This window comes from Athene cunicularia (genome assembly GCF_003259725.1).
Source record: "Athene cunicularia isolate RWA chromosome 4 unlocalized genomic scaffold, athCun1 chr4_part1, whole genome shotgun sequence".
Lineage (NCBI taxonomy): Eukaryota > Metazoa > Chordata > Aves > Strigiformes > Strigidae > Athene > Athene cunicularia.
In genome coordinates this window covers 41,199,542-41,212,960 of record NW_020799098.1, presented here as the reverse complement: position 1 = coordinate 41,212,960, position 13,419 = coordinate 41,199,542, and the positions used below count along the sequence as shown (strand labels likewise).

The window sequence follows — 13,419 nt, the reverse complement described above, 5'->3', positions numbered from 1 at the left end:
GTTACAGTGGAGGAAGCTAATGATCACATTTGGAGATGAAGGGGCAGATATAAGAACTACTCTACCTTTAACATAATACATAGAAACATTCTGAAGTACATACAGTGCCAGTGATGAAATTTGTTAAATTAGATGCAACATTTTTCTGTCTTACCAAAGATTATTTGTCCTAATGGACTCATGAACCATAAAGGGAAAGGATTACTCTGTAAAACATAATCTTACTTTCTAAATAACTGACAAAATAGTCAAGTGCTTGCATGCCTAAGCATTTTACATGTTTCAGTGAACAGAATGCTTTTGTATTCATTTAGTCAAGTGTTAAATATGTTTTAAGGCCCTACGAACAGCATTTGAGAACTGCTTTCTGGAACACATTTTTGTGATGAAATTATCTGTCAGCTGATGATTGCCAGGAAGTAGAACAGACATTATTTACTTCAAATCATCAAGTTCTACTTAGCACCGTAACAGAAAGAAAAATAATTACATAAGTGAGGATGTAAAGCTAGAAAAATACTGAGACTAAGGACCTGGAGGTCAGTGATTCTTGGTCTTGGGAATGGTAATGTGTTGCTCACACATGCTTTGTGCCCAAGCTGCCTTTTGATTTTTTTTCTTAGGGTTTTTTCTGTTTTCAGTTCATCCAGTTTTCTCATGATTGATCACAAATGTGTTGCAGTTTGCTCATCTGGCTGAGAAGACTGAGTTTTAGACTGTGATTTATTTTCATTACTAATTTAGTTTCAATTTCTTTTACAAGGGTTACTGCAATTTACCATGTATAATTTTGAGATATACCACTTCAATAAACAAACTACATCATGGTAGAATTCATTAGAATTCTTTTATCACTGAAGAGTGAATATAATTTCTTCTCATATGATCAGTTTATGTACATAAAAAGCTGAAAGAACATTATGCGTTAACTGGTTGTGCTGTTCAGAAAATGCAAATTCTACTGGTTCTCACATTTTGGAGTACTTTTCCCCTCATGTAAACAGCAGTTCTCAGCATGGTGGGATTGATTTTCTTTTGCAGCCCTGAAATACCCAGCTTTCAGAATTCTGCTGTTAAATGAACAGGAAACTAGTATGCTGAATGTATCAGATTGCATCCCCAGAGTCAGTTCAATCGAGGAGTACGCACGTGTGGTTAACAATATAGCTTCAACTGCTTAGGACACACCAAGATTCTAAAAAAAGCTGATCTCAGTAGTTCAAAACCTAGCTTGTGTTACACATTACTTTCCTGATAAGACCTTTCATGAGTCATTAATCTTCATCTGGGTCAGATAAGATCCAACGTGCTACAGTATTACCAGACGTGCCTCTTGCAGCTACACAGAATGACTGGTTTGTGTTGCCAAAAAAAAAAAGCATGTTCTGCTGTCTGAAGAACAACTCTGTGCCAAATATTTAGTTAGTCATTCATTTTTAGCCCATTTCCAGCACAAGAAGTTTTTGGATATGTTGCCGTTTATAATTGGAAAAATTCTGTTCACTTTTTTGTTAACTGTCTACATCAGACAATGGTCTGCCATTCCACAAGGAAAATTAGGAATGAAAAAAAAAAAAAAGTAAAAAAGTATTAGAAATTTCCTTCTTTGAATTAGAAGTTTTCCTTCTTTGAATTAAAAGAAGAGTAGATTACCTTACTGAACCTCTTCTACAGAATAATTTTTATGTGAATGTTATTGGAGTCTTAAATATTTTTCCTCACTTTTCAGTTTGTTAACTATATTCCACTGATTTTGTGATAATATGTGGGATTGCATGTAAATGTCCAAAATGTAAAATGTTTGGATTTGGGGGGGGGTGGGGGTGGTGTTGTTGTTTTTTAATGAAACTGAATTCTGTAAAATTTCCCTGCTTTAGTTTTGAGACTAGAAAATGAGCATAAGCAAAAGAAACTCCTAATTAATTAAAGAAAACCATGATGTAACATTGTCCATCTCTAAAATTATCTGGGTATGTTGTGTAAATACTGGATTATTTAATTAGCTATACCATGAATTTTTAAAAATATTAGAATACCATTACAAGTAGAGATAAAATAAAATTACTTCTTTGAAGAATCTGGAAAAAACATGCCTATATAATTAAATGTGCCCATTATAAATGGATGGAATTGATTTAGAAAACATTACTGTGAGACCCAACCTGAAATATAAACAGTCCAGCCTTCATATAAGTTTTCTGACTGAGACCCTGATATAATCAAAGCGTATACTATGGCATATTAAAGTAGAATGAACAGATCTCAAACAACCACAGAATACACCTCTGTCACAGTATTCTGAAGAGTTTCTGGGGATGCAGATTTGTCCTATATTTTCAATTTATCCATTCTCACTGCAGTGCAGACAGAGACAGCAATTGTCTTCCCAAACATAAGGAGAATATTTATGCATCAAGGGTTTATAATGCTGATCAATTTATACAGAAGACTTAATTGGAAGTTATGACAAAAATACTTTCTGGTTCTACCAGGAATGGGATTTGATCTGGTGTGTTGCATTAAATATAGAAAACTTCAGGAAAAGAAGGAATGATGTGACATTCATATTGGTGGTATTATTTAGAGACACGAAAAGAGCTTGCAAGTATTAATTGTGTATGGAAACCAATACATTGATTTGTATGAATTAGTACTGTCCTGCATAAAAATGAAGATCTTGAGTATGTAAAATGACTGCACAGACTTGTGACTGCAAAATTACTGTTCAAGACATGTCCCTTTTGGAAACTTAGCTTGGTGAATTTACTTGTTCTAGTGATTTTTATTGAAGCTATTTATGTTGGAAGCTTTTCTGAAGTTCTCCCAGCATTTCTTTGTATAAGGAGCACTTTCTGGTTTCCTTCTAACATACAATGCAAAAACATTATATGGTACTTTAAATAATTTATGATGCAGTTTATTTTTCTGCTTATTTCCAGAAGAGATATGTACCCTTGTAATTGCAGAAACTTTTCCTGAAGATTCAGGACTTTTCACCTGCACAGCAACAAATGAACATGGTTCAGTAACAAGCAGTGCACAACTAACTGTCTGCTCAGGTATGTGATGAAGGGAAAGAGGAATTTTTAATCATAGATCTTAGATAATTAATTTACCCTTGAAGTTATTAGTCTGCTTCCCTTGTAGAAAGGGACTGCTGTAAGACAGGGGTTTTGTCAACCTCAGAGCATTCATATAAAGCAAACTGAATGTTTTTATTGGCTCATTTTCTAGTTTAATATTTTTTATTCATGTTAAATACTTTTTTTAAGTGTCTGCCACAATCCTGGCATATTTTTAAGCATTGGGGTTCTGAGACTAGATGGCAGCAGAGACAAAATGAAAGCAGATGAAATTATGCTACCAAAGGTAGCATATGCCTTTTGTAAAACAAAAAACTGTGACATGGTACATTTAGTTTTGTAATATGTTTTCATACATATTGTGGAATGCACTAACACAGCTGCTTTTGTAAACATGCCATGTATTCATACATCCTTCAACATTTTAAAATTATTTGTTCTTAAATGATGCTGTCTCCAGGAAGACGAAATGCTGTTTCAGTTGTTGTTGTCCGTACTTGCCGATCTGTTAGTGACTGGTTTCCTGAAACAGATTTAGAGGGATCAGATCCATAAAGTTTCTTATTGTGCCTTTTGCATGGGGCAAAGTCAGAAAATGTATAGCTAGTCACATATCTAATTCAGCATAAATTATCCACAGGAGATCTAGGAAAATATCTGCACAGAACCGAAGAGATCTCATCTTTAACAAACTGAAAATACAGTATGTACTTTGTCTATGACTTGTGGGAAGAACATTCTTTCTGATTTCTTTTAGCCAACTCAGAAAGCTCTGGTCATGAATCACTGACAAGAGAATCCAACAGTGATGATTTCCATCATTTCTCACCACTTCCTCCAGTTGAAATTAGCTCTCTTGAGCTTCCTCCTAAGAAACATACAGAGATCCACCAAGCAAACAACACTGAGTTAAGATCTGGTGTGAGAGCCCTTCAACTAGAGCTCAATTCATCTGAGGAAAAAACAAATGGCATCCACCCTATTCATGGAGTAAATGGAATGATTAACACCAAGCCAAATAGTGAAAAATCCATCCCATCTCCAGCTGTCTTGCTTTCACCCACAAAGGAGCCACCACCTGTGCTTGCCAAACCAAAGCTGTGAGTATTTTTTCATTTAGTTGGTTTTTTTGTTTCCTAAAAACTTGATATTTGGTGAAAGCAAATCTTTGCCTGCAGCAATTTAGTGTTAGACAAGTAATGGACAATGACTGTGGCTGTCCCTTGAACAATTTTCTTACTTCTGTGATTTATGTCCCAAAGAGCCAAATACAGGAGTAGGAACTGTGTTCTTTCTCATAGTTCTATATAAAGGGAAGTACATTATATATACCAAATTCTATAGAAACATTTAAGATAGTCACAACAAAGAAGTAAGTGCTAGTGGCTGTTGCTCTACACTTCTTATTCTTAGTCACTGTAGGTAAATGTCATAGTGGCCTGAGATTCTTGCATGCTATTTCTGTTTCAACACTGGTTAGCTATCTTTATTCTGGATGTTCTGGTTTTGTGTAGTCAGTGAATATCCAGGTGTATGTTTGTGTTATTTTTTACATTATATTTATATATAAGATGTAACTCATTCTGCTGTCATCCAGATTACCATGGTTCTTTTATAACTAAAAATCTGAAAATGGAAAGCTTGAAGAGAAGAGAGAGAAATCAACAAAATTGTAGTAACATTTTTACCTTATGTTAGTGATGATACCTTAGTTATGCAAGAGTGATCTTATGCTGACTGTTAACATATGGTTTGATTTTAGCATTGCGCAGGCTCCTCTTTTCCATCTCCCTCAAGAATTTTTAGTGTGATGAAGGAACTAAAAACACTATTTTATTTAATTTGCACCAATAATCAAAAGGGATTATTAAGTATAATAATGTGTTTAAGAAATATGAAATATGGTCTTCAAACTTAGCAAGGTCATTTGCTTAATTATGTGTTTTCACAGCATAACTTGCAAAATACAAAAATGGTGTTCTTCTAGCAGTCATGCTTGAGGCAGCAAGCCAACAGGGTACTCTTTCTGCATTCACCACTTTCTTCTTTCTGTTGCTCTTTGTCATTCTAAGCAGTCTCTGACAACTGTAGAAGAGAAGGAGGAGTGGAAGGAACAGAAAGACAGAGTGGTAGAATAGCAGTATATATGATGGTGATTGCGTGTGTGGGAGGGAGGTTGCTGGGGATGGCAACTTGCAGATGATAATGTGATGTGAAGCGAGCCAGGTGGTCCTGTACCCACCACATCTGTTGCTAGATCCACTGCCAAAGAAAGGAGACAGAAGCCACAGCAGAGCAGCAAAAAGCAAACTTCACCCCAGAGCTTTCTTTCCCAGAAGTGAGGTTGCCCTAGATAAAGGAAAGAAGGGTGTGTAGTAGACTTCCCATTGTACAATGTTCACTTCTACTTGTGCAAAATTTATTTTGGTTTTAAACACAGAGTCAGCGTATATACAGAGGTGAACACTGTATACAATGATGTGAGAGGGATGCTATTATGAGAATCCTTTCAGGTGCTGATGTCCAAACTGATGACATTGCAATCCCTAGTGCAAATTCTCAAGTCCTATATTTTACCATGAACATGACTTCATGCGCAAGAGACTGATCTTGATTGTAGTCAAAATACATGTTTTTCTTGGCCAAAGCCAGTATAAGTCTATGCTGCTGTCAGAAATTGAAATCTTGCCTTCCCCTCAGCCAAGTTTTTTGTTCCCAAGCATAGTAATAGCATAAAAAAGGGAAAGAGTGCTAACAGGAGAAGGAAAGGGAATGTCTGGCTGTAGGGACTTGAAATCAGCTATCAGCATTTGGGAACAGCATCCTGAGTCAAAGCAAACAACATAATTGCATTAAAACAAGCTAAATAGTAAAGTAGCTATCTCAACCATGAGAATGATCCCTCTTGAAGAGAACTCATCTATGGAGTTGTATCTGTTCATAGAGTATTAGTATTTGATGATAGAAGCAGCAAGTATTAGCAATGACATAATAGCAAATGTTTATTATAACCTTTTTAAAAATTATTTAAACATTTAAAGTAATGTTGACTATGTAGAAAGCTTGAAGCTTCTGAATATCATTAGGGAGTTTTAGTTTTGCTGAAGACTTACTCTGATTTTAAATTTCTAAAAGAATCTTGTCTTTTCAAGCTAATCTTAACTCATAAATTACTTAACATGTTTATCTGTGAACTCTGAAAATAGGTTATTAACCCAACACTGAAAGTAATTGCAGAGTTGGGAATGATGGGATGTCTTGGTTTGGGTGGTTTTATAGTTGTAGTAGTTTAACAAGGAGAGTCTGAGTACCTTCTTGAAGTATGAAATATATTTGCACCTTGGCAATGCAGCTGTAACCAACACCTATAAATAATTATTTCCTACAATTCAGTCCAATGCAAGCACTGGCATGATATAGAGAGTTACTGTAGTTGTTTTCAGGCTTGAAAAGTGTTTTTAAAGTCCTACAAAACGCTCAGTTTTATGGTTACAGACACTTATGTAATTCTTAAACCATAATATTAATTGTTGCCTTAGTCTGGTGCTGAGAATATTTAAAACAGGGTTTAATGTGATAATTTACAAAATTTTCTGGGAAAAGTAAAGAATTAACTGGGAAAGCATTCAACACCAGATATTTTGCTAAAATTGAATTTAGAAGACAATAATGCTAAATATGGTTAAAAGGCACAATATCTTATCATGTCTTGTTTACAACATGAGTTTATGTAGACAAGAGAGGATGAACTGCTGAACAGAGACCAAAACCTCAAAATTTCTGCAATTCTGCTCTCTGCTGCTGTGACCTATTTGACGAGCTTGAGTTATTAATATGCGTTGGGCTTTTCCAGGCAATATTGGTGTAATGTACAGATGAGCTTTCAGAAGTGTCCCCACAAATGTATATCTTCAGATACTTTGCATCTCTCAAAATTAGACAAATAAGTGTTAATATTTATTTCAGTGTGTAGCCCATGTGTGGAAGTGCTGCCTTGAACCCCTCATAATCCTCATCTGAATGTCTGCAAAAAAAAGGCAGGACACTATTCTGTATATAATATGTCTATTGTTTCAAATTAAGAACTTCCATTCAAGTGGCTTAGTATTACTATTATTTTTCCATGTGTCTGTTAAAGCAGTAACAGAAAAGAAAATGGTGTTCATATGGTTACTGGATGTACCTACCTATGTGTTGTTAGTTGGCTTTGTAACAAGCCATCAGTTCAAGGTTCATAGACTCGTTGTGACTACAGTGTGGTGCCAGAATTTCCAGACTGGAGAGCTTCTCTTCAGATGGCTCCTTTTTATCCTCTCTGTGTTGGAGTAGTATTCCAGTCTGTCATATACAATGATCAGAATGAGTATTATCTTAGTGGGAGTTCACTTCCATGCTTCTCCCTTGCAGATGCGGAGAGCAACTGTAGGTATTGACAGCCTTCTTTCTATAGTTAATCTATTAACATAAACCCAGAAGAAGCCAGTAGGGAGTGACATGTTTGACACCTTTAAAATTAGCACAGCAATGCCTGCTCCTGTAGAATGATCAACATTTTTTTCACTGCATTATTGTGAAAAGTAGTATTTTGCATGGGGATGTATCACGCATGCTGTGAAGAAGATGCATGGACAGAATTCCTGAATTCTACCTCACCCAATTCTTTCTGATTATGTTTTTTTGCAGTAAAAATAAAAGGCAGGTATTAATTTTGTAAAAAGCATACCTCTAAAAAGTGAGAAGCAGTAAGATATTATTTCTTGTGGTTTACAGAGTTTTGATAATCAGTATTTCCTTCAACAGACATGGCTATATTGTTTCCTAGGAGTTTTTGAGATTATTTTTTTTAATTTATTCAGAAGTCTTAGTTTTTTAAACAGTACACAGAATAAATTAATCATAAACATAATTTAATAGATACCTACTAATTTATATGTAACATCAGTAAGGAAAAGAGATTAAAATTATTTCTTAAAGATAAGGAGTTAATCTGCTTGATATGCATCAAAGTTACTCCTATTTGAGTTGATAGAACGTCCTTAACTGAAATCACTTGTGTTCATACTGGTTGTGAAAGTGATACTGTTTCTTGAACTGAATTATTTTCAATTCAGTCTCCATTCCTCGGCAGCTGAGTTTTCTTTCACAGTTTCTTCTGGTTTGTCATCGATGCCTCAGACATTTTTGCAAAGATGCTAGTTCAAGTCATTTCTAGAATGTCTCTTATGCCCTTTATTAAAATGTTTATTTCACTGTTTTTCACTCATCATTGAAATTATTCTTAACTTGATATGTCTGCTAGCAATTTGCTTAATATTGAATTTACTTGTACTTCTAATCATGTACATGCTACGATGTTTGTAATGCCTGTCCTGCCAGGCATTGCATTTTAAAGATTTATTACTTAATAATTGTACTTAATACATGCAAGTTGTAAGTCACTGCTTAGACTATATTAGGAAGAGATGGATAGGAAAAGAACATGTGAGAATAGCCATCAATCCAATGATTAATGCCTTGGAATATACAAAAATCATGTGTAAGTCCTTAGTCTGCCTAAGAGATCCCAGGTTGCTGAAGCCCAGAGAACGGACACTTGCACTGGGAGCTTTGAAGGCTTCACATTTGTTCTTATGCAGAACAGCAACATTCTGGCAATGGTGAAGACACACGTGATACAGGAAAACTGTTTTCCATCCGGTTCTACTAATGTTATATGAATGTGATTTGCTTTAGCAGCCTAAATTAGGAAAAAATCACCACAGAAATGCTCAACTTGAGTGTTAAACCCTGAATTATATAAGGTTTTGTTTCAAGTTACTGCATCCTCTGATAAAAACCTGAATAGAAAACCATTCTTGCATAGTTTGAATGATGCACAGAGCAGACCTCTGCTTCCATTATATGTACGAAACAAAAAGTAACAGAGGCTTTCCCAACTATGGGAAAGATATTCCCCACCTCTTATACGTGATTCAACAATGAACTATGTCCCAGTGGTTTTTCCATATTTCTCCAAAAGTTAAGGTAAAAATCAAAAGCAGTTGTTATTAATTTTGAATTAGAACTGTCAATCAGAAATATGTATGGTATATATTCAAGATTTATTTGCTCCAGCAAAAATGTGGGAAGTGAAAGCTTAGTCATTACAGAAGTGTAAGGATTAAAAAAAAATAAATTACTATTACAGAAACTGGTGAAGTTATACAAACAATAATTTAAATCAAAAAGCAGTAACTTAAAATTCCATTGAGTCTGAAAATCTACATTATAAATATGTTCTCTTACGGAGAATAAGACAATTGTTAGCATCCCCTGTAGTACTTTCTGATAGAAAAAAGGCATAATGTATAACTGAGGTTCCCATATTCCTTAAGGCTAAACATAATTCAAAGTTGTAAACATTCATATAATTTTAGTTGGAAATGAACAAGACAATCCTCATCTGTATAAGAAAATTGTGACACACTTGTCTTAGGAGTCAGTGATCACAGTAAACATGTAACTTTGCATTCATGAACAAAGATCCACCCAGTTCCACTTCTTTGTTTTCATCTGCTGTGCTCTTTCAAGGTTGATAAGGACCTATGGATCCTTATCTTGCTAAAAAGTCTACCCACAATAAAACTTTGATAAACACATATTTTCTATTGTAGTAGAAATAACTAATGCTAACAGAATTTGCTAAAGTCTAAAGCAGAATAAATGCACATAAGGATAATAATTTGATTATAGTACAAGTCCTGAGCATTTCTACATCTATTTTCACAATATATGAGTGGTTCATTTGTAGTGCTTTTGTTTGTCTCTCTTATTTCATAGCAGTATTTTTAAACAGGATTAGATATAAGCCAAGGAAAACCTTTGTGAATAATTTCTATTTCAGTGGCTACTAATCAACAGGCACTTGTACCAAGACTAGGGTTTATGATTTACTAATAACAAATAATATATAAAAATAGAGGAGGCTTTATGGGAGAACATAATAAGAAATATGGCTTTGTCTCCATTTTCTCAGGCTATTTTCTTATGCAAAAGTTGCAAATCCTGAGAAGCATCAGAAAGTATTATGATGCCTCATGGCACAACTGTGGACTAAATGCAGTAGATAAGGTTACTTTAAACCAATATATTAGCTGACTTCCTTAGTGATCTTAGATCTCTCAGAAAAACTCTGAGGCCTCTGGGAGATGGAAGAGAGGAAATAGGAAGTGTTATTAAATATAGGTTGAAAGTCACATTTATTCATCATGCTGTGTATCTCACTGTTTTAAAGAATGAAGGGAGTGTTGTTTAGTTTTTACCAAAAAAAAGATCAGTGGAAAAAAGTTTCTGAGCATTTCATGGTATATTAGATTGGTGTTTGCAGGTAGGAGCGATGAAAAATTACACAGGCAATATGATGCTGCAGCTAAAAAGGCATGCAAGGAGACCCAGTGGTAGGTCTAGAAGCAAAAATATCATTCTTTTTTCTTCAAGGTATAATGATGCTAAATACTGAATCTTCCTACAAATCTTTAAACTGTTCTGTCTTTATATTCTTACGACCAAAAAAACACTTCTAAAAGCATGGATCTTTCCTAGAGAACTATAAATAATTTAGGCACCAATTTTCTTAAGAGAAAGAAAACCCAATTTTGCTGAGAAAAATAGATTTTCTGTACTTAGTATAAATATGTAATACTTGTGTGAAATGCCATAATTGAGTTGCATCAAGTTATATCAGCTCTAATGGAACTGTATGAACTTGAAGAGATAGAAAACTATTCCAGTTCCACCTCAAAATTCTGTAACTACTGATCAGATGTATCTGATGCTGCATATTAATGATCCCTTTGTTCATATTATACTAAATTCAGTTTCATGTGACTGTTCTAACCCCAGTGACTTGTTCCTCATTTAGACACTTGAAGTCACATGAAATGTGTCAACAGTTTCTTTCGTGTTCTTCAAAATAGTCACAAATAACTTGAATATTGAAGTGATGTGCTTGTTGGTCTGCTATTAAAGGCAGCCTGCTCAGGCAGTAGAATGTCACTTTTTTTTCCCAGTTCCTAAGGTGACTAATGAAAATCCGAGAACGGATAGTAACTTGAAATTGTAAATAAAAATCATCAGGTTTTTTTGTGTGTTCTGCTTTAACTGCTTATTTCAGACCAAGGAGTAACATGATCCAAACCCAGTGGCAGTTATTGCTGAGAAATTTCCTTTTTACCGATGCCTTTGTTAACATAGTGTTAAAGGGTAATTGTAAATGAACTTTAAGCCTTTAAAAATCTGCAGCAATAGAAGTCTGAATCTCTTTGTAACAATGGGTATCAACAACAAAAAAAGGTTAAAGGTAGGTGAGAAATGTACTTTTTAGGTTTTTTCTTTCTTTATTTGGCACTAATGTTTTCTGACCTTTAATAGGTGGAGGCAACTAACTGTACATCCTGCTTACATAAAAGCTAATCAGTATTTTAACAGGAAAAGTCAAACATCCTTAAATCAGTTATATGTGTAGGGTATGTGCCACCAGAATGATATGCACAAAGGACTTCTGTGTTTTTTCAGATTTTTATTTTAACACTGAAAGTAATCCAAGGTTATAGGATAAGCAGGGAAATGGAGGAAAATGAACACACTTGTTTGCACCTGTGCATTTTAAGTTTTTAGTTAAACACATGGTGTAAGCTTATAAAAATCTTTAGTGCCTCCAAGAGTGTTTTCCCTCTCTTTTCTGCCTGGCTGTTGCTTCATAGCTCTGTTGTCTCTCTCATACCTTTGTTGCTATTACCCCCAATTCATCTCAAGGTACCAAGAGAAGGCTTTTTAACAAGCAGATAGAAACTAGAAGCTTGGCTTAAGTGCTAAGAACCTTCTTCATTTTCAGTGTGTGCTGGAAGTATATGGAATTATGAAGTTGCATAAATAACCAGACAGTGTTACAGAATAAAGATAGCAAAGGTTGGGGGGGTGTTGGGCAAATCGTGCATTTGGGGTGGGTTTTTTTTCCTGCAACAAGGTTGAGTAGATCAGTATGCCAGCAGTTTATGATGCACCTTTGAACTAGAAAATACGGGAGAAAACATACTGTCCATCTGCAAATGGTAGTTTATGGTAGCCTTATGAAAACTGTGAACTGAAAGCACTGAGATGAAACATTTTGACTTCTGAAACATATCTGTTGTTTTTTGCTTCCTTCTCACTGAAATAACCAGATGGATTTGATACTTGCAAATGATCAAGCAAAGCAAATCCAAGTGTTCAGTCCTTCTAATATTCTGCATTTTCTGAGGTTCTCAGTGTGGTTTTTGGATAGGGAGTTCCTGTAGAAATGTTCAAGAATTCTCTTGGTATCACAGAATAGGGTTCTCAAACCAACGGGTTAAAAGCTTCCCTGCTGCTAATCCTTGCAGACTAATCATCATATGTACTTACTCCATATTTACATGCTTTGAAAATTGCAATGCAACCACAATTTCCTTGATGTTGTTTCATCCCTGACCTCATCCAATCTACACCTAATTTATAAAATGTAAAAATATCGCCTTTTGCTGTGTAGGAGGAGGAGAGGTGAAGGGATACAGTTTTTGGTTTGTACTATCTCTGTTTTGCTCTGCCTCAATGCAGACAAACCCATTTTCCAGGACGGCTCACTTTGGCTGTAGCAGGTAAATGCTGGAGCTTCAAAACTGAGACTGATGGTGTTCATCATTTTGTGTTTGGCTTGAAGGAGAGAAGAAAGAGGAACACTAATAATAGTAAGTCTGTCATCTTTGGCTTCCAAGTGACTTCCTAGAGAAAGGTCCCTTCTGGTTCAGACTAAGAGCTTTTCAGTAATAGGACAGAAGATTGCACTGTCACTGCCTTTGGTTTGAGATCTGCAACAATATGAGAACCGATTAGTAATTGCTCTATCATTCTTTCCTTCAAGAAATATAAAAAATAAGTTAATTTGAGGATTCATTTAACAAGGATATTTTCTGAGTAGTTGATTTACTGCATACTTTTTTGCATAATATATATAATTGTATATGCATATATACCTAACCTTACAGTAGGCATTTGCTACCAACCTCCAAACCAAGATAAGGGCAATGAAGCAACATTTGGGTCACTTAAGCAAACTTTGGTTCAAAAGAACCTGGTTCTTATGGGTGACTTCAACTAGACAGACATTTGTTGGAAGAATAGTACAGCAGTTTATGCATCATTCATCAAGTTCCTGGAATGCGTAGAGGACTGCTTCTGCATACAAATGTTAAATGTGCCAATCAGCAATAAGGCACTGCTGGACTTGCTACTCACAAACCAAGAAAACTTGCTTTATAATGTCTGGGTTAGTGGTAGCCTT

General features: G+C 35.1%; 1 protein-coding gene across 1 annotated transcript in view; it reads left to right on the top strand.

The window, feature by feature from the left end:
• Positions 1 to 13,419, top strand: part of PALLD (palladin, cytoskeletal associated protein) — a 199,652-nt gene that overhangs the window by 82,490 nt on the left and 103,743 nt on the right. Inside the window, exons 8-9 of the mRNA XM_026846885.1 lie at positions 2,940 to 3,059; positions 3,841 to 4,183. Coding sequence (XP_026702686.1) covers positions 2,940 to 3,059; positions 3,841 to 4,183 — 463 coding nt within the window. The remainder of the gene's footprint in view (positions 1 to 2,939; positions 3,060 to 3,840; positions 4,184 to 13,419) is intronic.